The sequence below is a fragment of the Microcebus murinus genome, chromosome 9 (assembly GCF_040939455.1).
Source record: "Microcebus murinus isolate Inina chromosome 9, M.murinus_Inina_mat1.0, whole genome shotgun sequence".
Taxonomy (NCBI): Eukaryota; Metazoa; Chordata; class Mammalia; order Primates; family Cheirogaleidae; genus Microcebus; species Microcebus murinus.
The window spans coordinates 63231271-63256901 of record NC_134112.1 but is presented as its reverse complement, the minus strand read 5'-3'; the positions used below and the strand labels follow the sequence as shown (position 1 = coordinate 63256901).

Below are 25631 nucleotides of genomic sequence, written 5' to 3'. Positions count from 1 at the left end.
AAAGCAAAATAAAAAAAATATCTTTGGAAAAGTGAAAATGGAAACACAACATACTAAAATCTGTGGGATGTAGCAAAAGCAGTTCTAAGAGAGAAATTTATAGTATGATATGTTTATTTATATCAAAAAATAAGAAACATCTCAAACAACCTGATGTTATGCCTCTAGGAACTATAAGAAAAGACAAAACTTGACCCAAAGTTAGCAGAAGGAAAAAATAACAAAGATCAGAGCAGAAAAAATAAGAGACAAATGTTTTCTAAAAACATTAGAAAAAATCAACTAAACCAAGAGTTGATTTTTTGAAAAGATAAACAAAATTGGCAAACCTTTAGCTAGACTCATGAAGAAAGAAGACTCAAGATCAGAAATGAAAGAGGACACATTATAACTGATAACACAGAAATACAAAGGATCATAAGAGATTATTATGAACAGTTAATATGGCAAGAACTTCAGTAACCTAGAAAAAAAGGGTAAACTATGACACATACAACCTGCCAATAGTGAATCAAAAAGAAATTAAAAATATGAACAGATTAATAATGAGTAAAGATATTAAATCAGTAATAAGTAGTCTCCCATCAAAGAAAAGCTCAAGACCTGGTGGCTTCACAGGTAAATTCTACCAAAGGTTTAAGGAAGAACTAATAGCAATCCTTCTCAAACCCTTCTGCAAAAATCAGAGAGCAGGGAATTCTTCTGAACTCTTTTTACAAGGCAAGCATTATTCTGATGTCAAAGCCACACAAGGACGTTGCAAGAAAAAAAATTACAGGCCAATATCCCTGATGGAATATAGATGCAAAAACCTTCAACAAAATACTAGCAAACCCAATTCAACATCACATAAAAAGGATCATTCGCCACGATCAAGTGGGATTTATCCTTGGGAGGCAAGGATGGGTGGACATATGAAAATTTATAAATGTGACATAATAGGATGAAAGACAAAAACTACGTGATCATTGCATTAGATGCTGAAAAAACATTTGACAAAATGAAATACCCTTTTATAATAAAAACTCTCAACAAATTAGTTATAGAAGAAATGTAGCTCAACATATAAAGGTCATACATGGCAAGCCCATACCTAACATACTGAATGGTTACAAATTGAAAACTTTTCCTCTGAGATCAAGAACAAGACAAGGATGCCCCCTCTCACCACCTCTATTCAATATAGTACTAGAGGTCCTTGCTAGAGCAAGCAGGCAAGAGAAGAAAGAAAAGACAACCAAATAGGAAAGGAAGTAGTGAAATTTTCACTGTTTGCTGATGACATGGTGCTATAGATACAGATATAAAACCCTGAAAACTCCACCAAAACCTGTTAGAACTAATAAAGGAATACAGCAAAGTTACACAATACAAAATTAACACTAAATCTGTAACCAACACTGAACTATCTGAAAAAGAAATCAAGAAAACAGTCCCACTTACAATAGCTACAAAAAAAGCATAAAATACCTAGGAATAATTTAACCAAGGAGGTGAAAGATTTGTACACTGGAAACTATCAAACAATGATGAAAGATATCAATAAAGACAAATAAATTGAAAGCTATTCCATGTTCATAGAGTGAAAGAATTAATATTGTTAAAATGTCCATACTTTCTGATTCAAGCACCAGAGATAAGAAAAAGGAGGGGGAAAAGTCTGTATTACCCAAAGTGATCTACAGATTCAGTGAAATCCCTATGAAAATTCCAATGTCATTTTTCACAGAAATAGAAAAAAATAATCCTAAAATTCGTATGGAAACACAAAAATCCCTGAATACCCAAGGCAATCATGAGCTTAAAGAACAAATCTGGAGACATCATACTAGTGAATTTCAAAATTTATTACAGAGCCATATAGTAATTAAAATAGCATATATTACAGGCATTAAAAATAGAAACATTGACCAATGGAACAGAACGGAGTGTTCAGAAATGAACTCACATTTACGGTCAATTGATTTTCAACAAAGGTGCCAAGAACACACAATGGGACAAGGACAGTCTCTTGAATAAAGAGCATTGGGAAAAGTGGATATCTATATGCAGAAGAATGAAACTGGATTCTTATCTCACACCATATACAAAAATTAACTCACAATGTGTTAAGTACTTAAAATACCCGAAACTGTAAAACTACTTGAAGAAAACATAGGGAAAAATCTGGGCAATGGTTTTTTGGATTTGACCCCAAAAGCTCAGGCAATAAGAGCAAAAATAGATAATACATTTATCTAAAAAGCTTCTTCACAGCAAAGAAAACAAATAACAGAGTGATGCAACAACATACAGATTGGGAAAAAAATTTGTAAACCATACATCCTATATGGGGTTAATATCTAAAATATATAAGGAACTCAGCTCAATAGTAAGAAAGCAAATAACCTGATTTCAAAATGGATAAAAAACCTGAGTAGACATTTCTCCAAAGATGATATATCAGTAGCCAATAGATACATGAAAAAATGTTCAAGATCACCAATCAGTAGGGAAATGCAAATTAAAACCACAGTGAGATATCACCTCACATCTATCAGAATGGCTCTTATCAAAAAGATGAAAGATAACAAGTTTTGGTGAGGATGTGTAGAAAAGGGAACCCTTGCGCAATGTGATGGGAATGTAAATTAGGTAGCCACTATAGAAGACTGTATGGAAATTCCTCAAAAAACGAAATATAGAATTGCCATGTGATTCAGCAATCCCACTTCTGAGTATATATCCTAAGGATTTAATATTAGTATTTTGAAGAGATATATGCACTCCCATGTTCATTGCAGCATTACCTACAGTGGCCATGTTAATGGAATCCATCTAAATGTCCATCAACATTTTCATTGATGAATGGATTAAGAAAATATAGTATATGTACACAATGGAATACTATTCAGCTTTCAAAAAAAAGGGAAATTCCAGTAATTGCAACAACATAGATGAACCTAGAGAATATTATACTAAGTGAAATAAGCAAGGAATAGAAAGACCAATACTGCATGATCTCACTTCTATCTGGAATCTGAAATGACCAATCTCAATGATGGTTACCAGAGGCCAAGAGTTGCATGGAATGGAGAGATGTTAGTGAAAGGATACAAAGTTGCAGTCAGGAGGAATAAATATTAGCTAAGGTGACATATATGTTAATTAGCTTGATTTAGTCATTCCACACTGTATGCCTATATCATAACATTATTGTGTATGCCATAATTATATATAATTATAATTCATCAAAAGATAAAAATAGTAAAAACAAGATATGAAAGAGATCAGCACCATTCTTTTTTTTTGCAATCTAGCCTTTTGGAGTGATGAAACCTGAGTCAAGAGGCCATGCAGTAATCTGTATGCGGCAAAACCAAACCCCACATGAACACTGTAGTCACTACTCAGGCTCCTCTGTTCCCAAGTGGCACTCTATCCTGTGATGATACAACAAACAGAAATGTCACACTGTGCACCCCTCAATGACCTTGCTATGATTGACACATTCTTTCTTACACCTGGATGAAATGCCTTCCTGCTGATATGTAAACCTACTTTTTTTGTTTCTGAAAGTGGAGGACCTCTGGTTAGCATCCTATTTATAGTGACCCTTTCTGTGTTTGAAGATAATTAGGTTTATCCCGTGCTCTTGCTCTAGGGATTTTAGTCATATCTGCTGTTCTTTTCCAGACCATCACCAGTTTCTCTACATTGTTCTCAGAAGGTTCTAACACTTAACTTGCTTTTTGAAAAAGATTCAGCATTATGTAGCCAATGATCTCATTTATTAGGTAATATCAGGTGTTATCTAATTTTGGTGAAGCTCTTCTTTCCTATAAATATTTCACATTCTTTTAATATATTCTTTAAAGGGAAGTTATAAACATTTATAAATTATAAATAGAATTTCATGGAGCATCAGCTGGTATCATCTGTTGATCCAAATTAAAGCCTTTCCAAACCTCATCATCTGGAGGAAAAAATTGCATACCATGTGTACTGTTACGTAACCAGTTCCACAGTCAGAATTCTGCTATTGGACTGATCTGATTACATAGCACAAGAGCAGAGATATCTTTGCCAAGAATTTGTTTGGGGAAGGCAGCATTTTTTGCCATTGCAAAGAGTAAAATGCTATTTCAGGATCCATTATTGATGCATTCACTTACCAGGCAAATATGTGAGTGGATGGAGAGTTGTGAGGCTGGGAGGAACCTTGAGGGGCCAGAGAGTGGCACTTGTATGATTCATTCGAGACAGATGGTTGTCTGTTTCATTCTTAGTAATCTTTAGGTAAATGGATTCCAAAATTCCTTCAGTAATCTTCCTAGCATTTAAAACAGTCTTTAGAATATAATCTTATTTTATGCCACTTAATATTTACCAAAAAATAAATGATGCCTTTTATATCATTAAGGTAAAAGTTGTGCAGGATTGAAATAGAAGGCATGGGGTACAAAATCAAAGAGTGCAATTTAGTGCGTTGGTGCTGAAAATGGCTGTTTTTTTCTTTTACAGGTCATCATCCAGCTCAGGAAAGCTCGATGTTCCTTGTTCTCTGTACATGAAGGAGCTACAAGGTTTCATTGCCAGAGTTATGAGTGACTACTTTAAACACTTTGAATGCTTAGATTTTGTCTTTGATAACACTGAAGCTATTGCCCAAAGAGCAATTGAACTTTTTATCCGCCATGCCAGTCTCATAAGACCTCTTGGTGAAGGTGGGAAGATGCGACTTGCTGCTGATTTTGCACAGGTAAATTGATTGATGGCATTGCAACAAAGGGAAAAATGTTTTGGCCTGAATATTATCTATTAAAAGACGAAATAGATATTCATCAGTGTTTTTAGAGTTGCAGCATGAAGAAAAGTAAGCCCACTTAAACCTAATTGGTAAAAAAAAAAATGAGTTTAAAGATATTTTTATACCAGGTACTTTTTCTTTTTATTTAAACAAAATAATCACCCTTCATCTTTGCTATTTCAAGGTTAAGGTGAAGTAGCTCATTCCTCAGTAAAGCAGCATGTCCCATTTTTTACATAATACAGGACTTTCTCACTATTTTACTGCCCCATCAACAGGTCAGCATTGATAATAGCAGTTGATTGACCTTGCTGGACAATAGCATGGGCAGTCAAGTAACCTTTCAAACAGTAGAAAGGGAACTGCCTGTTGTCATGTCAAAACTGTAGTACAGGCCGGGCGCTGTGGCTCACGCCTGTAATCCTAGCTCTTGGGAGGCCGAGGCGGGCGGATTGCTCAAGGTCAGGAGTTCAAAACCAGCCTGAGCAAGAGCGAGACCCCGTCTCTACTATAAATAGAAAGAAATTAATTGGCCAACTGATATATATATATAAAAAAAAAATTAGCCGGGCATGGTGGCACATGCCTGTAGTCCCAGCTACCCGGGAGGCTGAGGCAGAAGGATCACTCGAGCCCAGGAGTTTGAGGTTGCTGTGAGCTAGGCTGACGCCACGGCACTCACTCTAGCCTGGGCAACAAAGTGAGACTCTGTCTCAAAAAAAAAAAAAAAAAAAAAACTGTAGTACATCTGTAATCCTATAGTGATTCCAAGACAGTGTTCTAATTCATTTAGATGCATTACGGACCAGGTAAATCTAGAATCTGATTGTTTGATCTCCCTCCATCAAGTAGAATATACATTTTCTTATCTGTGGCTAGCCTTGAAATCATTCCAGACTATCTGATGTGTGTTAGATATAATGACATTAAAATAAACAACATAATCAGCTCTTGCAGAAAGGTTTTTTCTTTGTCCTTTACATAGATTTTTTCAAGCCTTTCAGTAACATCAGAGGCAAAGAAAAAACATCCCAAACATATACTTTTATTAAAATATTCAAAACAGAGATGATTCTTATTTATATAGTATGTCAAGGGTGCAGTCATTTTTTAAGCCTTTCAAAGCTGTTAGCTTTACTAGTCTAAACAGTTACTCAAATGGATTCTTTATAGTGATGTGCCAGATCCTCCCTGCTTATTAAGATAAATGTTAATGTCAGTCAATATTTATTCTTGCATGTATCTGGGAGTGTGTCTTGGTTCATAATTTCTGCACCGAGGAAAGGAACCTGGGCGGACTGCTTGCTCCAGGGTGATGGCAGTCAGATGCCCCTCATACTCAATACACTTACAAAAAAAGGATCAGGTAACACAGAAACACAGTGTCTGGAGTCTGGCTCTTTTTGCATGTTACTTGATGCAGCAATTAGTCACTTTCATCCCTAAGTATTATGACTGAGGCCACTAGACCACAAGGTAGCCTTCCTTTGGGAAATATGCCTTTAGTAGCCACAGCATGAAAACAGAAATTAAATGTTACCATTAACATGGCTCTTTTTACCTTTTCCATTTTTGTCAACTTCATTCTTAGGCACCTGTTCATTTTGCTTTGTTTCACAGGTAAACTCAGAGAGAATTATATGTACTTAATGTCTTGTCCCTTACTGGGGTTACAGGCTGCTTGTTGAAATGAAAATCCAGTGATGTACTAGAACCTGCTCTTACTTGTTAAAAAACATTGTAAACTATACTCAAATGGGTCTCTGTTCTCCTTGTCCCCTTTCCTCCTTAGTTTTGTTTTTCTTTTCCTATGCTCTTCTCTCCCTAGGCTCCCTCCCCCACCAGCTTATTTGCATTCTGCTCCAGCTGGTTCTTGAGTCACTTTCCTGGAGGCAGCACTTCAAGTCCAATTAGAGTGGCAGCCGAGCAGGAGATGGCCAGAACAAGAGTGCTGTAGGAGAGAGGCTTGTTGTTTTTGTTTTCTGTTTTAATGATATGTACCCTGTGAATTTTGGAAGATGGACAGTATTGTCCTTTAACCCTTGCTAGTACAGCTAGCACCTGCTCAAAAAGCATAGCATTCAGTGGCAGGGTGAGCTTCCACCTTCCAAAAACTGCGTTGTTCAAAATTTTATTTGACGTTTCTTTTTTCAGATATGTTGCCCAGTAAGCCAGGCTCTTCCTGGGTCCCTTTCCTTAAGACCAGTGAAACTCATCAGTCATTACTACTAAGTTATGCTCAAAGGCCTCTTCCATTTACTATATCTGAAATATAGAAAAGGTGTCTACACACACAGCATTTCCTCATGTTAAGAGTGTATTTTCTAGCCCCGCATTGACATTTGGTTGCTGCAGGCACTGTGGCATTGAGAAGCAGATTCCTTTATTCACCCTTTACAGTGTGTCCCAGTTTCCAGACATCCTGCCACTCACCGAGGGGGACAGTTCCAGTCCCGTGGGTCATGGGCACAGGGAAGACAGGTAGAAGTGCTATTGTAACTAATCATATTAATCATATTTCTGATCAGTAACTTTGGCAAATGACCAGCTGTTATGTCATGATCCCCTCTACCCATTTTTTAAATTAAATTTTAAATTGGGGGGATTTATTTCATTTGGATTGGTTTCTTGCCAGCACTGCAATTATATATTTTTCCACCTCAGTTTTCAGTATCATACGTGGTCTGAAGTGTTTTTAGGGGGTCAGTCAGAACACTTAAATAGCATTATCCTCACATTTATGTTCATAATAGGAATCAACTACAAACTAGAAGCTTTGTTATTGGAAGTTCTATCAATTTGTATTCAAAACTAAGCCATTGAGGTCACTGGAATAAAGAATATGTAGATACACTATGGCTTTTAAAAGTGTTCTTGTGATGAAAGTGGCCGCTATTCTGGCATAATGAACAGGAAGAGAAAGAGCCCAACAAAGGACCAATAGAGCAGGTTTGGAAACGCTGTTTGTTTGGCATAAAGTCCAACTGCAAAGGAAGATAATATGTTTTAAGGATTTCTTTAAGAATCCTGACCATTCCGCACTGGCACCGATGCAGAGAGAGAAAACATGGTTGCAGGGTGCCATCTGGAGGGCCCACGGTGAGGGAAGTACCCAACATGCAGCCCCCTTAGGAATCCAGGTCACGGGCATGAGGCGGTTTCCTACAGGTAATTAGTTCCCTCCTGTGACCACATGGCCTTGGTGTCCACACTAATCACATGGCACTTCTGAAAGCACTAGGCTGGGCCAAGGCTGGGCTCCTGCTGACTGTGAACCCCTCCGCGGACTGGCCACGGTGCGCTCTGAAGCACACGCTCCCTTCTGCCCCTCAGTTTTGTTCTTCCTTGAGGGAAAGGATGACGATTGAACTCAGTATTAAATTATTTAGTGCTACTTCTAGCAGTTTCTATTTGATCTCCCAGTGCCCTTTAAGTATACATTTATATCTGTTTTACTTTGTGTCTGAAAATATAAATTTAGAAAACAAGATAATCCAAATTCTAATTTCTGTTTTAATCCCTGTTACCTTTTCTTCTCCTGAACATTGTCCGGGCAGAAGTGCCCTAGGAATATCCAAAGATGCCCCGTGGTTAACCAACTGTCTGCGGTGGGTAAAGAGCAGCTATGTAATTAGTTCACCGTGCCTGCAGCTGACCGCTCATTGCCTGCGAACAGGAGGGCTAGAAAGAAGCAGTTGCACATGCCATTTTTGTATCAACAGCTAATTGCAGTCACCTCCTCTAAAAGGAACACTCCTGCCTTTTAAAATGTAGACTTTATTGTTTAATGGAATTCTGGCAGAAGAAAATTATTTTCAATACCCTAGAGGTCTTTTATAGATGCAAATTATTTTAAGCATTTAACATTTTGAAATTGTCCTATGGCATAGAAATGCTTTTGCATTATCATAGATTGTATAGCCATTGGATGTCATATTTTCTCACATAGTAACTTTTTATGAGCCATTTATTTGTTTTAATATTTAGTCCTGCTCAAGTGCTAAGGCAGATGTTGTTTGGTTTGATTTTTGAAGACAGTGAACCCCCTAGGATAATTGAGAAAAAATGGACAAAAATATTTCTTGAAAAAATACATCACATAATTGTAGTGTGTAAAAACCCATTTTATATATACAGTTAGGTATATGAATGGAGTTACCAAATCAAAGATACGTGATAATGAGATTTTTCCTTTGTACTCAGTGTAAAGTAAATGATACATTCTGAAAGAAACCAGAAACTCACACCCAGTGAATAAACAAAACAGGTCCCAAGGAACAGCCCATCTCCCACTGTCTTTTGTGTTAAGAACATTGTCTTGCAGCTCTTCTGTTTTTGCACTGTTGGCAAGAATCCTGACTTTTTCTTCCTTAGATTTATTTTTATTTTTATTTATTTATTCTTCTGTATTTTAGAGAGTTTTCCCACCATGTGAGGTTTCCCTCTGAGGCATAGAGTATATACTTTGTGTCATCTGTACATTAAGAGAGAAATTAACCTGGCCACTACTCATCCTCAAGACTGTCTCAAGGAAGCTGTCCTCTGATTCTCTCTTGACACACAGGTCCTACATTTGATATAGCACTTATCATTTTGCTCAGTAATAATCGTGTCTATATGCAGACATACATACCTTTCTTATGATTGTATTGAATAGTAGTCATATTATTTGAATAAATAAATATCCCCTTCCTTATTAAATTTGAGAACTTAGTGAAGGAAGACACTCTAATTCATCATCTTATCATGTCTAGCTCGGTGCCCAGCAATAATGGAGTCAAAATGTTTCTAAAATGAATGATTGGTTAGGTCTCTGTGGTCTACCCGTAGCAAGGAGATTTTAAGCAATTTTTTATAAGGCTGGCCAGCAGGACAGAAAACCTCACTTCATATATTTTTCTTGAAGAAAGATACTATACTACCAGGGAGCAGCCCATTCTTAGTTATTTTCTAAACTGTTCTTTACCAGGGTGCTATTTATAGGGAGAGTGGAGAAACAGTTTATCATCTGAGTAGCACACATGCAAAAAGTTTGCCTGTGCACTTGATAGATAAAGAACAGCTAGCCTAATTCGTGACAAGTAGAATTTCCAGTCAAAGGAGGAAAGTAAAGAGAACTGAAACTAATATTTGCTAAATTCTTCAGTCAGGCAACAGATTACTGATAAAAGAGAAAAATTTTTTGAATATGAATAATTGTTAACATTTAATAAACACTTATTATATGCCATGCATATAAGGCTTTATGGAAATACCTATCTTGCCTCATTCTATTAAGTAGGTATTATTATCTCTATTTTACAGATGAGAGACCTGAGGCTTCAAAAGGTGGTCCAGGGTCACACACCTAGTAACTGCAGATTTAGAATTCTGACACAGATGTGCTACTCGAAGCTCCAGAGTTAGTGCTTTTAACCACTTGGGCCACACTCCCTGATACAATAAAAACTGTCATCATTTATATTGAATATGAAAAGACCTGTAATGCCTACTTAAAAATAGAGGTACACAGTTAGTCTTGAAAAATATTCCTTTTCCTGGTTGGAAATCTCTTGATGGAGAAATCATCTAAACTTTTCTCCTCTTATATGATACAAAATGATGTTCTGTTTTCATGAAGGATTATCTCATCTTGGGCCCTTTTAGTAAATAAATGTGAAAATTATCTAAGTTATTGCCTTTTAATAAATTTAATTGGTTTTCTAAACTTGCTTTACAGTCCAGATAATATTAAGTTTACTGCAAGCTACAACTTTTTGTGATCCAGGGATGTCCCAAATTCACCTTAGGATTGATTCTGACCTTACAAGCTGTCTTTTAATATTTCAGATGGAGTTGGCTGTGGGTCCGTTCTGCAGACGAGTTTCCAACTTGGGGAAGTCCTATCGAATGCTGAGGTCGTTCAGGTGAGGTTTAATTCTTTGTTAGCATGTTCATGTCTTATAGCAAATTCTTTCTTCCTGTTTAGGTTGAACTATATAAAACTGCCAGTATTCAACAATGGCAATTTCATATGATTCATCTTAGAAATTATTGTTCCAATCAGAAACCCATATAGAATTATATGCAATGACTGATAAGTTTGTGTGTGTATGTTTCTTTTTAAGTTACAGTTCACAAGATTGAGTTAGTAAATTGTGCTCTTTCTAGGATTTTTTTTCTTTCCATTCTTACAGAAATGTATTGAGTACTAATACAACGAGGTAGTTTGTAATTATATAGACATCTTTTTCTGAAATTTTCATTTGTTCATTTATCATTTTTAACTCAATCTTCTTCTAAAAAGATCCTAAGTTACAGTCCAAGATATGGATATAACAAAAATATTGAATGGAGCCAGGCATGGTGGCTCACACCTATAATTCCAGCACTTTGGGAGGCCAAGGCAGGAGGATTGCTTGAGTTCAAGATCAGCCTGGGCAGCATAGAGAGACATCATCTCTATAAAATTAAAAAATTAAAATAAAAATAAATTAAAAAAAAAACACTAATTAATGGAGTAGAATAAAAACTGAATTTAGTGATGAAATACATGGAATGACTATAAATGTAGTAGATAACTTAGCCTAATGCAGTTGAGCACAAAATTTAGGACCGGGCTTCTTAGGAACCAGTTCAGATAGAAAAACAATGAGTTAATTCATATTCATGATCTAAGACTGAGCTAGTTTAACAGAGAGAAAAGTCCTTTTCAGTGCTGAATGTTTAGATACGCTTTTATCAATTTAGATGTTAAGGAACATTGAATAACTTAATAACTTGGGGTTGTCAATAGCAGATTTTTAGAAGATAAGATGTTCATACAGCTGTTTACTCAATAAACCAGAACTTCCCAAATTTCTTACATCATGGAACACAGAGGAAATATTTACATTCAAAAAGGTGACCAACTCAAGGGAGATCAATATAACACTTACAATACTTATAACATTTTTCTCACCACAGCATACCAAATGAGAAGCCTTTGATATAAACTATCCATGACATCGAAGGGCAAATTGGTCTTTGAAGATTTTTCTATAAAGATAAAGTAACATAGTCCTGGCATGCAGCTTTCTAAACACCAATTCAGTACTGGAAACTAGAGTACTCAATAAGCAGTCTGTCCTCTAAATGATTGCTTTGCTCTCTTAGGTCTTCAAGCTTTAGTAGTAGAAAATTTAGGTGGAAATATAAGAATACAGTATCATTGATTGAGAGGGGGGAACCCTATACTTTACTATGCCCATTTGTAACTAGTACGGGTGCTTTTTTTCTTTTTTAAATGCCAATGCAAGAGCTTGAATTTTATTTTTTCCCAAATGAAGGATCACTGCCCATTATACAGAAGTGGGTTTCAGGAGAACTTAAAGTAAGATCACAGGTGTTTTCAGATACCTTCTTTGGATGAGCCCAAATCTTTTAAAAAAATATTTAAATATTTCGTTGAAGCTGTAGAGTTCCACATTACCAAACATGGATAAGATATGAAGTCCTGTGATTACCAAGCCACCATTTACCATAAAAGTAACCTTAATGAAACTTTTGTACTGTCGTTGATTTTGAGTAAGATGGTAACACAGCAATTCCAGCTGGGTAACGAGGTCATCCTGGCTGAGTCAGTTAACATACTGGAGCCTATTAACCACCTAGATGTGAGAAAATCTGTGATTTGGCATTGCTGTATTAAGAATAGGCTATTTTTTATTGTCCTAAGTCCCACGTTTAGTTGTTTATTGCATGTGAATGTATAAAATACAGTGCTTATCTTCTGTTTGCCAAGGCAGGATGGCCTTAATCCAAGCACTTTTAAAGTTGTATCATGGTATTGGGACACATGTTCTGAGGATGAGTTTCACATAAGACCAAATCTGTTTTAAACCATTTAAGATGATAATTTTCTGTCAACCTCCTAATTCTCTTGTGACACCTTTTAGTACCTATTTATAGAATAAAAAATTAATGATTGATCAGTATATAATTTAAAAAATCCTACATTTTTTATATCTAGCTTCTCATGGAGTAATGGGTTTCAAACTTTTGACCATGATTCACAGTAAGAAATATTTTCTATTGCAATTTGGTCTATACAGAGTATAGACAGACCTATACAGACCAAATTGCATACAGACAATAATTACACTTACATCATGTGATAGTCTCTGACATTTCTATTTCATTTGACTATGTTAACTCACTAAATTAGTTTCATGACCTACTAATAATTTGTATCTAGCAATTTTTCAACTTTCTCACAGGGCCCTTAAGTCCTGAACATGAGTTGCCCTAGTGGTAGGGAGCAGAGTGTTTTCCTTTCTATAAACTATGAAGATTTTTACTTTTTTTTCCCTACTATCCCTGAGCTTCCTCCAGCAGATGACCCCTTAGCTCGCCAGGCCCTGGGCACATAATAATTGTATCTTGCCTATGGAGTATCCTCCATAACTCAGATTAATTGGAAAACTCCAACAGAGATTTACATACACCAATATATTCCTATTCAATATATTGAATCTACAGAAATCTACTGAATTGACCCTAGAACTTACTCAGTTGTTTAATGGGACTAGGACAACTATTTTATAAAGAGTCTAGGATTAACTGGATCAAGAAATAAAATGGAAGCATAGTATATTATGGAGTTCAAATCCAGCCCTGGTCTACAAAGAATGTTTTCCGTCCCATTGCTTGAGAAGAAGAGAGATGGGCACATGTGCCGCCACCTCTGCCTTGCACTGTTGTTGGGAAAGCCTCCGGCCCTGCCAGCTTCTTTGCATTTGTCACAGAACTGACTTGGGAAAGCTTACTCGTGTGGAGGGTCCTACCACATCCTTGCCTGGAGAGGAGTAAATCAGCACAGAGCAATCTTTATTCTAATAACCTAATTAGGGGCCCTCTATTTTGCCTACCAAAAAAAACTTGTTAGAGATCTGTCTCTTCTCCAAAATTAGTCCTGAGCAGTTGTAACAGAGAACTCTTATTAATATGTGCACTTCTTCCATCTGTGCTGTGGGCTGTGGCAAGGACTAGACATCATCCAGTGACCGTGTACATGTTAGACCTTGGCTCCCATTCATGGATCTCTTCATCAGAGCTTCTGAATCATACCAAAACCAACTGAATGGCAGTCAGTAGGGGATTGGCCAGATAAAATATGCCACATTCACCGAATCAGATATATGTAACTATAAACAATTATGATGTTCATATCTAGTAAAATGAAAAATACTCCTTAATGTATCAATAAATGAATAAACAGGATGCTAGGCAGTATATATGGTATGATTCCTATTATTTTTAAAATAACAGTATTTGTTCGTATGTATGGAAAAGAAAAGCCAAAAAGGAAAAATATTAAAATATTATCTTTGGATAGTAAGATTGTCACTAGTGGTTTTTCTTTTTAAGGTTTTCTATATTTTTCAAATTTTATGCCTCAGTTTTATTTTTATAGTCATAAAAGTCAATAACTATTATTTTAAAATCCCTCTTGCATTGTTTTTCTCATTTAAAAATAACAATAGAGCTAAAAAAAATAATAATAACATATACTAAAACATTACCCAGTGGGGTGGGGGTAGTGACAAGAAAAACAGGCAGCCAAACAGCTGAGAAACCTAGCAGGTTGCACTAGTCACAGAGGGCCTCAGTCCGAACTAGAGGCAGGGGCTGTAGGGGAGGGCAGCAGGCTCGGTGCAAGGGCCCTTTAGTAAGGGAGGTGACAGTGCCAGCCAGAGAGCCTCCAGTCCAGACCCCAGGTGCAGCACCCACCACACACCCTAGCACGTGTTCCCTTCCCCCATCATGCAGCCATCTGCCGCAGGGCCCTTTCTTCCTGACAGTAATATTAGCGGACAGTGCAAGCTTCTTGCATACATTTACATTTTACTGTCTACATTAGAGTTTCTCAGGCAACAGGGATCTTTTCATACCCATGACAGAATGCTGCCTCGGAAAGCTGCTGACATTAGTGATTTGCTCCTGGGTGATTTGTATTTCTACACAAGACGCATGTGTCAGAGCTGTCCAGACCCCATCTCTGTTCATCTCCCTGCAGCATGGCATTATCCCCTAAGTAATGTTTATGAGGCTGTTACCTTCATTCCCCCTGGCCAGGAGACGGATAGCTCTGAGCCTTGACATTGTCAATGCCGATCTTTGTGAGGCAAAGGACAGAAAATGGACAAATGCCCTTCACCAGCCCAGGGATACAGACCCTGCCTTCAGGCAGGCCTCAACACCTTTGCTCCTGAGGGATCAGTTTGTCCCTGATGGTGTCCACAGCCTGCTCTGCTAGAACCTTCATTATCATCTAGGCTTAATGAAAGAGCAGTGAAAGCTGGCAGGGGTAGGGACTACATTCTGATGGCTCTGGTAGCCTGAGGAATGGTGGAAGAAGGAAACCATCAATACCTACAATGTCTTTTTTTTTTTTTTTTTTTTTTTTTTGAGACAGGGTCTTGCTCTGTTGCCCCTGCTGGAGTGCATAGCTCACTGCAACCTCAAACTCCTGGGCTAGAGCAATCCTCCTGCCTCAGCCTCCTGAGTACCTGGGACTACAGGTGTGTGCCACCACCCCCAGCTAATTTTTCTATTTTTTGGTAGAAGCAGGTACTCTTGCTCAGGCTGGTCTCAAACTCCTGGCCTTATACAATCCTCCTGCCTCAGCCTCCCAGAGTGCTAGGATTACAGGCATGAGCCACCACACCCAGCCCATGTCAGTTGTTTTTAATTGTAGGAGTAGAAGGGTTTTCTAGGTCTGCAATTTGTACTGATGATTATCTGCTTGAAATTCCAAATCTCTGTGCCCGAGTGTTTGTAGAACTGAAAGAAGGCCACTTCTGCAGCTTCCATTTTTAGTATTTTTAACATTAAGACTCCCAGATGTGTTCTGTCTTTTCTTTCTACTTGTAAATCTGGGGTCCTTAATCCATTCCCTGAAATAACTGTTTCCCTGAGGTTTCTGGATTCTTAATTCCAGGTTTCATATTTCAGCATTGTAGCCAGAGGCAGCCACCATCTCGGATTTGTTTTGTTTCATTGTTCTTTGCTACTATAATAATACTTCAGCAGTGCTAGGAGCACCCAGGTAAATGTGTTGGACATTTAGTTTTTCACTTTTATTATTTCTAGCAACTATTATTTGATCATTTATCACATGCCACGCCTATTCTGAGTGTTGCACTGATACTTTCTCATTTGGCCCTCACAGCACTTACAAGTTAGGTATGACTCCCATGAGGCAGTTGATATTCCAAGAGGGTTAAAGCCACCAGGGCTACACGGCTGCAAAGTGGGACATCCCAGAGCCACATTGTGGACCCAAGGCTGCCTGATTCCAAAGCCTGTGCTTATGACCACTATACACCACATCTTATTCCAGAAGTTTCTGTTTGTTTTTATTCTCATTGGTCCCAAAACAGCATTTGAATGTTTATATATGTCATCCAGGAAAATGTCATAAAACTTTAAAGAGAATCTAAACTCCCACTTTGGTGGTGACCTCCTGCTGCTGAAATGCCGCCTCTCACTGTCTTCTGCGGCATACAGGAGGCTCCCAGGCAGTGCACCAGGATCATCCAGCCAAATGTACACTTTTATTGGGAGAGAATGTCTTCCTGAAACTGCTGCCTCCTTTCCTACCTGCTCTGCTGGGATAGATAGTCTTAGACTCTGAGAAAGGAACTTTTCTAACCCTGATTAGCCTCCTGCTCCATTCTCTCCTGGGGCCCACATGGCCCCACATGCCACAAACTAGGCCTCCCTAAAGGATCTCCAGAGATACCCTCACCTCCTACAGGCCTCCAACGCTCTTCTCTTCTCTCAGAGGCCCTTGCTGTATCCTGTGCAGGGAGAATGGCACAGGTGCCCTGTCCTCTGAACAGAATCATGTTTCCATGCCCCGCCCTTTCATTTCTTTGCTGGTTCCAAATCTTAGTACACACACTCAGTGCTCTTGCTGCCTTCCCAGACCCTTCCCCAAGAAGAGGTTAAAATAGGGTGGTGACAGGTAACATGGAAGGAGGTGATGCCTATATCTGTCCTGGGCCACCACTGGTGTTGGGTGTGGACGGAGGGGCAGCAGGACTTTGTCTTACTTCATTTCATGATTGGCCTTAACAAGCTGTCACAAGACTGACAGCTGCATAGCTATGAGTCATTTAAATGTGAATCTCCCCTACTAGAATACAATTTTTTTTAATGGGACTTAATAATTGACTAATTAACACTATCTTCTGGCCATAAAATTTAACCTTGAAAGTGCTGTTATATTTAGAATATACTAGAATACAATTTTTTTTAATGGGACTTAATAATTGACTAATTAACACTATCTTCTGGCCATAAAATTTAACCTTGAAAGTGCTGTTATATTTAGAATATTATCCTTTAAGAATGATATTATGGCATTTGGGGTATCCGCATTGTATAACATTCTGATTAATTTCTTTTTTGTTTCATAAAGCAGTTCAGATGGTGATTTTTTTTTTTTTTTAACTTGCCAGTGCTTCAAATTCCACCTGGAATCAGGGAGAAGGGAGGGCTCAAGCTGTGTTCTTTCAGCCTCTTTAAACAAGCACCAGAAATAAAATGTCTGCATTTGATGTTTTCATGTAATTATGTCAGTGATGGATAATACAGAATCAAATCTAGTTTTGCTTTTCACGGCTCTTTTGGCAGTCCTGTTAGTGGCTAGTGTGGAAAATTTGGTCTTGTCATAAGAATAGCTGCTGTAATTCAGAGCTCCAAAGGGGCAGGTGATTGACCGAAAGATCGCATTTGGAATGAGCTGGTTTTTCCCAGACCTGACTTACCCGGGCATCTCAGCGAGTAGCCGTGGTGTGGGCCAGGCTGCCAGATGTGCTGTTACGGGCCTGAGTGGTCAGCTTGTTCCTGTCCCCTTGTCCTGCTCTCCCCTCCTTGTCCTTCTTCCCTTTCTGCCCTCCTTTCCCTCCTTGGATCATTTACAGTTTGCATCAAGAATATATTGGAGGAAAATAATGAAAACCACAAACCTCCAAACCCTAAAACTAACTTAATTGTTATAGACAAGTTTTGAACTTGGCTTTTAACTTCACGAAGCCAAAGATAAAAAAGAAACAGAATCAGCTATCTCATTCTTATTATCAGAAGGAAGGAAATATATCAATTCCTTAGAGAAAGTAGAATATTTCTTAGCACTTAATTCTAAAGTATTTTTAAGTACTTTAGGGAGCTTCGTATAGGGAGTACTGGGAGAGAAGGTGGACCAAAATTCTTAGTCACATCCCGGTAGTAGAGGTCATGTGGATTCCGTATGGCTGCTCTTCAGTAACAAAGACTGTCATATAGTACTGACGCCCCTAAGTCTTCTCATGGCACGAGCAAACATTAATTTGGTCAGATGGGTTCTTCTATAGGAGTTGTTGACAGTTTGAAATTGTACTTTCTCCAGGTGTCTTTGTTTCTGGCTGTGAATCAGTGTATCTGTTCTAAAAACAGGGTGAATAGTTGCTACAGTTAATATCCTAGGAGAGGCTGCATCGCAGAAATAAGAGCGAAGCTGCTGGGTCTGAATCCTTGCTCTGCCACTTCTCACTTTTATTGATCTCTCTATGCCTCAGCTTACCCATCTGTAAAAATAGGGATGTATAATCATAGCACCTAACTCATATGGTTATTTGGAAGAATAAATGAGTTAACATATATAAAGTTTATTGTATATATTCATGGGGAACAAAGTGATGTTATATATATGTATACAGTGTAGTGTGATTAAATCAAATTAACATATCTATCACCTTAAATACTTATTTTTTTGTGGTGAGAATATTTGAAGTCTACTCTCTTAGTAATTTTGAAATGTGGACTGCATTAGTATTAACTATAGTCACTGTGCTGTGCAGTAGATCTCGAAAGTCTTATCCCTCCTAACTATAACCTTGTACCCTTTGACCAACACCTCCCCATTCCTCCCACCGCCCCCCCCACCTCTGGTGACACCATTGTACTCTGCCACATGAGTTCTATTGTTAACAGATAAGTGAGATCATGTGGTATTTATCCTTCTGTGCCTGGCTTATTTCACCAAACACAGCGTCCTTCAGGTTCATCCATGTTGTCTCAAATGACAGGATTTCCTTCTTTTTGAAGGCTGAACCATATTCCATTGTGTATATACACATTTTCTTTATCTGTTCACCCCTTGATGGACACTTATGTTGATTCCATAACTTGGTTATTGTAAATAATGATGCAGTGAACAGGGCAGTGCAGGTGTCTTTGTGACATACTAATTTCAAATCCTTAGGCTATATACTCAGAAGTTGGATTGCTGAGTTATATGGTAAATCTATTTTTAGTTTTTTGAGGAACCTCTATGTATTTTTCCAAAATGGCTGTATTTATTTATAGTACCAACAGTGTACAAGGGTTCCCTTTTCTCCACATACTCACCAACACTTTTTTATCTTTTTAATAGTAGCCTTTCTGATAGCTGTGAGTTGATATCTCATTGTGGTTTTAATTTACATTTCCCTATTGAATGGTGATGTTGAGCATTGTTTCATATACTTGTTGTCTTTGGAGAAATGTCTAGTCAGGTTTTTTGCTGATTTTTAAACTGAGTTATGTGTTTTCCTACTATTGAGCCTGTATGTTCCTTATGTATTTTAGATGTTAACCCCATATCAGATGTGTGGTTTGCAAATATTTTCTTCCAATCCCTGTACGTTGTCTTTTTACTTTAATTATTTCCCTTGCTCTGCAGAAGCTTTCTAGTTTAATCCCAATTGTCTATTTTTGCTTTTGTTGCCCCAGCTTTTGGGGTCAAATCCAGAAAGTCATTGCCCAAGCCAATGTCATAGAGCTTTTTCCCTATGTTTTTTTCTTCTAGTATCTTTGCAGTTTCAGGTTTTACATTTAAGTCTTTAATACATTTTAAGGTGATTTTTATATATAGTATGACATAAGAATCCAGTTTTATACATCTGCATGTGGATATCCAGTTTTCCCAATTCCCTTTATTGAAGAGACTGCCCTTTTCTTATTGTGTGTTCTTGCCACCTCTATGGAAAATCAATTGGCCGTAAATATCTGGGTTCACTTCTGGGCTGTCTGTTCTGTTTCATTGATTGATATGTCTTTTTTTATGCCATTACCGTGCTGTTTTAATTGCTATAACTTCGTAATATAGTTTGAAATCAGGTAGAGTTAACACGAAATATTTTTCCATTTAATCATGTCTTCATCAATTTCTTTAATGAATATTTTATGGTTTTCAGTGTATAGATCTTTTTACCTCCTTGGTTAAATTCATCAGTATTTTATTTTTTGTAGCTATTGTAAATTGTATTGATTTCTTTCTTGGATAGTTCATCTTATTGTACAGAAACAGTACTGATTTTTGTGTGTTGATTTTTGTATACTGTGACTTTTACTGTATGTGTTTATTAGTTCTAACAGTTCTTTTGGTGGAGTCTTTAAGGTTTTTTTTTTTTTGTTTTTTTTTGAGACAGAGTCTCGCTTTGTTGTCCAGGCTAGAGTGAGTGCCGTGGCGTCAGCCTAGCTCACAGCAACCTCAAACTCCTGGGCTCGTGCAATCCTTCTGCCTCAGCCTCCCGAGTAGCTGGGACTACAGGCATGAGCCACCATGCCCGGCTAATTTTTTATATATATATCAGTTGGCCAATTAATTTCTTTCTATTTATAGTAGAGACGGGGTCTCGATCTTGCTCAGGCTGGTTTTGAACTCCTGACCTTGAGCAATCCACCCGCCTCGGCCTCCCAAGAGCTAGGATTACAGGCGTGAGCCACCGCGCCCGGCCTTCTTTAAGGTTTTTGATGTGTAAGATAATGTCATCTATATAAATAGAGACAATTATAACTCCCATAGTTCTTGTTATAATGTTGGGGCACTTTAGGCCTCAGGAGATATTATATTATAAAAATCTCTCTGTCTCTGACCTTCTCCTGTCCTCCTTTCACTTGCCCAAGGCAGGACTCTAATCTAATTGTGGGTCAAAAGACCCTCATTCCAGAGAGGGTCCTGCCTCACCCTGGAGGGAGGGAGTGCTACACAGGCCAGGAAGAATCTGGACAGGCCTTGCTGGGTTTAGATCATGTGCTTTTGTCTGATCACTTTTCTACATGCTTGTCAATTATGCCTATGTAATAATGAAGCTTCCATAAGAACCGAAGAGGGCCGGGTTCAGAGAGCTCATGGAGAGCTGAACACGAGGGGGTTTCTGGAGGTTGGCACACCCAGGGAGGGCATGGAAGCTCCTGCCGCTTCCCCCATACCTACGCATCTCTTCATCTGTACCTTTTGTAATACTCTTTATAATAAATTGGTCATTGTAAGTAAGTGTTTCCATGAGGTCTGTGAGCCACTCTAGCAAATTAATTGACCCTAAAGAGGGAGAGGGATTCATGGGAACCCTGTGTTGAAGCTAGTCAGTCAGAAGTTCCAAGGCCTAGACTTGTGACTGGTGTCTGGGGTGTGGGATTACAGGCGTGAGCCACCGCGCCCGGCTGAGTGATCCTTTTTATGTGCTGTTGAATTGGGTTTGCTAGTATTTTGTGAGGATTTTTGCATCTGTGGTCCATCAGGGACACTGGCCTATAATTTTCTTTTCTTGCAATGTCTTTGTGTGGCTTCGACATCAGAGTAATGCTGGCTTTCTAAAAAGACTTTGGAAGAATTCTCTCATCCTCAGTTTTTCAGAAGAATTCGAGAAGGATTGATATTAGTTCTTCTTTAAGCCTTAGGTAGAATTTACCTGTGAAGCCGCTAGGCCTTGGGCTTTTCTTTGATAGGAGACTTTTATTGCTGATGGAATCTCCCTAATCATTATTGGTTTGTTCAGGTTTTTAATTTCTTCTTGATTCAGTGTTGGTAGGTTATATGTGCCTAGAAATGTATCTGCTTTTTTCTAGATTACTGCATTTGTTGCCTTATAATTATTAGTAGTATCTTTTATGATCTTTTGTATTTCTGTGGCATCAGTTGTAATATCTTTTTTGTTTCTGATTTTATTTAAGTCCTTTCTCTTAGTAAGTCTAGCTAAGAGTTTGTCAATTTTATCTTTTGAAAAAACCAACTCTTGGTTTCTCTGATTTTTTTCTACCATATCTCTAGTATATATTTTATTTACTTCTGCTCTGATCTTTGCTTATTCTTTCCTTCTGCTAACTTTGGTCTTAGTTTGTTCTGTTCTTGCAGTTCCTTGGGTGCCACATTAGGTTTTTTATTTGAGATGTTTCTTCTTTTTTGATATAAGCATATATATCTAAAAATTTCTTAGAACTGCTTTTGTTACATCCCATAGATTTTGGTATGTTTTATTTCCATTTTCATTTATCCAAGATAATTTTTTTTTTATTTCTTCCTTGACCCATTGGTTGTTCAATAGCATATTGTATAATTTCTACATAGTTGTGAATTTTCCAAGATTTCTCCTATTATTGGTGTCTAGTTTTATGCCATTGTGATCAGAAAAGATACTTGATATGATTTCAGTTCTCTTAAATTTATTCAGACTTGGTTTGTGGCCTAATGTATGATGTGTCCTGAAGAAAGCTTCATGTGTGTTTGAAAAGACATGTATTCACTTCCTGTTGGATGGAACATTCTATTTATGTCTGTTAGGTCCATTCAGTCTAAAGTGTAATTCAAGTCCAATTTTACCATATTAATTTTCTGTCTGGATGATCTGTCCATTGTTGAAAGTGTGGTATGTGGTATTGAAGTCCTCTATTATTAGTGTACTACAATTTACCTCTCCCTTTATAGACCCTTTAATATTTGCTCTATAATATTCAATGTTGGGTACATACATATTTACAATTGTTATGTCTTCTTGATGAATTGGCCCCTTTATCATTATATAATATCTTTCTCTGTGTCTTTTTACAGTATTTACTTAAATTTTATTTTGTCTGGTATATCTACCCCTTCTCTATCTTGGTTTCCACTTGCATGGAATATCTTTGCTATCCTTTGCACTTTCATTCTATGTGTGTCTTTAAAAGTATGGTAAATCTCCTGTAGGCAACATATAGTTGAGTCTTATTTTTTATATATTCAGCCACTTTGTGTCTTTTATTGGAGACTTTAATCTACTTACATTTAAAATAATAATTAATAGGTAAGGACTTAATACTACTATTTTGTACTTTGTTTTTTGATTGTTTTGTATATATTTCATTTCTTTATTCCTCTTTCACTGTCTTTATGGTTTGATGGTTTTCTATAGTGGTACACTTTGAATCCTTTCTATGTATGTTTTATGTCTCTATAGATTATTGCTCCATGGTTACCATGAGGCTTCCAAAAGACATGTTATACAGGATGTTTCAAGCTGATGATAACTGAACTTTGATCACATATAACAACTCTATACTTTTACTCTTCCACCCCCAAATTTTATGTTTTTGATGTCAATGGTATCTCTGATCAGGTTCCACTACTGGCAGGAACACAGAGCTACCCGTTAGATCCACATGCAGGTAACTGGGAGCTCTACCTTCTTGCTTTGTTTCTATTTGACACCAGCCCTGCTGCTACGCCCTTTCCCCTCGAGGCAAGACAAGACTAGAGTGAGCTTCCTTCCCGGCATCTCAATGCTAGGGAAGCAGGCTGGATGTCTACTTTTGGTTCTCTTTACCCACTGTATAAACCATGTGCTTAGGAGAATCCTCCCTGTGTGACGCTGTGCCAACTTGGGGGTGGGGAGGGATGATGTGGTCAAAGTAAGACCATTTCTCTTAACCTTCTAGTGTGGTTTTTATAAAGTTCCGCGGTCCATGCAGGTGTCTTGGTCTTATTCCCAAGTTTTGAGGTTTTCACCAAGGCATTCCTGTCTGTGAATAGTTGCTAGTTGGACTTTCTGTTGTGGGGAGTGAAGCCTGGGACTTCCTATTCCGACATCTTGCTGACCTCACCCTCTATAAGGCTTTAAACTGTGCCCGACACATTGTAAGTGCTATATATGTTAGCTATTGTGGCTGTTGATGATGATGATGATGATATTGTTAAAACTGGGAGTTTTTACCTAAAGATAAATACAATGTCATTCACACAGAGAACTTACAGGGGTACCTACAAGCAAAACTGAAATTTCCTCAGCAAAGTTTTCATATCTGACTAGTTGCTGATAGCCTAAAACTCTACAGCATAGAACGTTGTGAAATGATTTGAGCCTTGAGATTTTTCAAGAAAAGTGTACCACATTTTCAGTGTGGCCATAGAATGACTTTCGTCATCCTCCCATGGAATGACTGGTTCAGAGCTTTATGGCTTTCCATTGATAGACAACATAAATGACTGAAATGCTTCCCCAGTAACTAAAGAAAATAAATTACAAAACAATGTTATTTGTTAAAGCAGTTGTAATTAGAAAAATCCCCTAGATTTCAGTTTCTTGAGCATAAAAAAAAAAAAAAGAAAAGAAAAGAAAAATCCCTGTCAGAAATAGATTTTACTTGTTGAATAGTTACTATAAAGCCATTTTTTTCTAATAATATTCTGGATCTAATGAGAACCAACTGTTTCTTGAGAGCACTCCTAACTCTCGGCATAAAATCTTACATTTGTGGTAAGGAAGAAGTTCGAGTCTCTGTTTTGTACAGGCCTTCATTCATAATTGGAGTAATTAAGATGAAGTGGAGAAAAGTGGAGAAAGAGACCAGGATACAGTGCTATTTTATGTGGTTTAGAATTATTACCTGATCTGTCAGGAGATGCTGATGCCATCTTAACTGTTGAGATTCAACCTCTACAGCTCGGCTTCTCATCAGCTGTTGCCCATCAGAGCTCAAAGCCAATGAGAGATCGATAATAGTTTCAAATAATTCTTGCCAGCCTTTTGCATAGATGGTGTGTGATTACTAGTGAAGTGGATTTGCATTCATCTTCCCCTTGTAAGATGTGGACAGTGTAACCCACACATGGAGTATAGTATAAAAGAGCTAGCATAAATTTTTGATGGAATATTCAGGAATATAATAATTTTATATATACAAAGATATAATTGCTGTTTTAAAAAGTTGTGGAGAAAATGTTTGAGTTTATCCATATTAGATTGTAGGCCAAAAAAGAATTCTATTTAAAATCAAAGGTAAAAGGACTGTTGGCTTTCAGCGAATGACAGTGAATGAAAGTTAAAATCCAGAAGGCTCCCTGGTAGTCAGGAAGGTGGACCAAGGCCCATCTCACCTTCTGCACACTTCCCTCAGATAAAAATCTGTTCATTGCATCTACTTGAAGGCTTTACTCTGTGCTTAATTTGATTTTAGCCTATAAATTAGATGAGCTCTGAGGTGATTCTGCTGAGTGAACTGAAAGTCAAGTCGGACGCATAGACCCGTGAACTAGGAGTTGAGGAAGGAGCTGAAGGATAGATGAGCCTGTGAGAATGTGGGCGTGTGTGGGGGTGCGCAGTGCACGCTCATTGTGTCTCAGGGCCAAATGGGCTGGGGGGTCTAAGAAGTGGGGGCGTGGTTCGGTGGCCAGTCTAGGAAGAAAGTCATTATTCAAGGATAATGATTCTCTCGCCAAATCACTTCTTTCAATGTTGAACGTCATGAAATAATTTCTGATGCTTCCTCTTGTAGACCACTGCTCTTCCAGACAAGTGAAAATGTGGCCAATAGCCCTACACTGGGAGACATCATTCCATTCAGCATCATTATTCAGTTTCTGTTCTCGAGAGCACCTGCTGAGATGAAATCCCCTCTCCAGGTAAGGAAGTCAAGCCAGGACCCGCTTGTGAGGGTTTGTGAATACCGAGCCCCACTCCTGAGTGGCTTCCCTCTCCTGCTTTGTTCAGTCGTGGATGCCTGTCTTGGACAGTGTGTAGAGATTAGGAAAGGAAAGCTCCCA

General features: G+C 37.9%; 1 protein-coding gene across 1 annotated transcript in view; it reads left to right on the top strand.

The window, feature by feature from the left end:
* The window catches only part of COG5 (component of oligomeric golgi complex 5), a 299347-nt gene that overhangs the window by 266675 nt on the left and 7041 nt on the right, over window positions 1-25631 (top strand). Inside the window, exons 18-20 of the mRNA XM_012746191.2 lie at window positions 4504-4741; window positions 10619-10695; window positions 25364-25490. Of these exons, the coding sequence (XP_012601645.1) occupies window positions 4504-4741; window positions 10619-10695; window positions 25364-25490 (442 nt within the window). The remainder of the gene's footprint in view (window positions 1-4503; window positions 4742-10618; window positions 10696-25363; window positions 25491-25631) is intronic.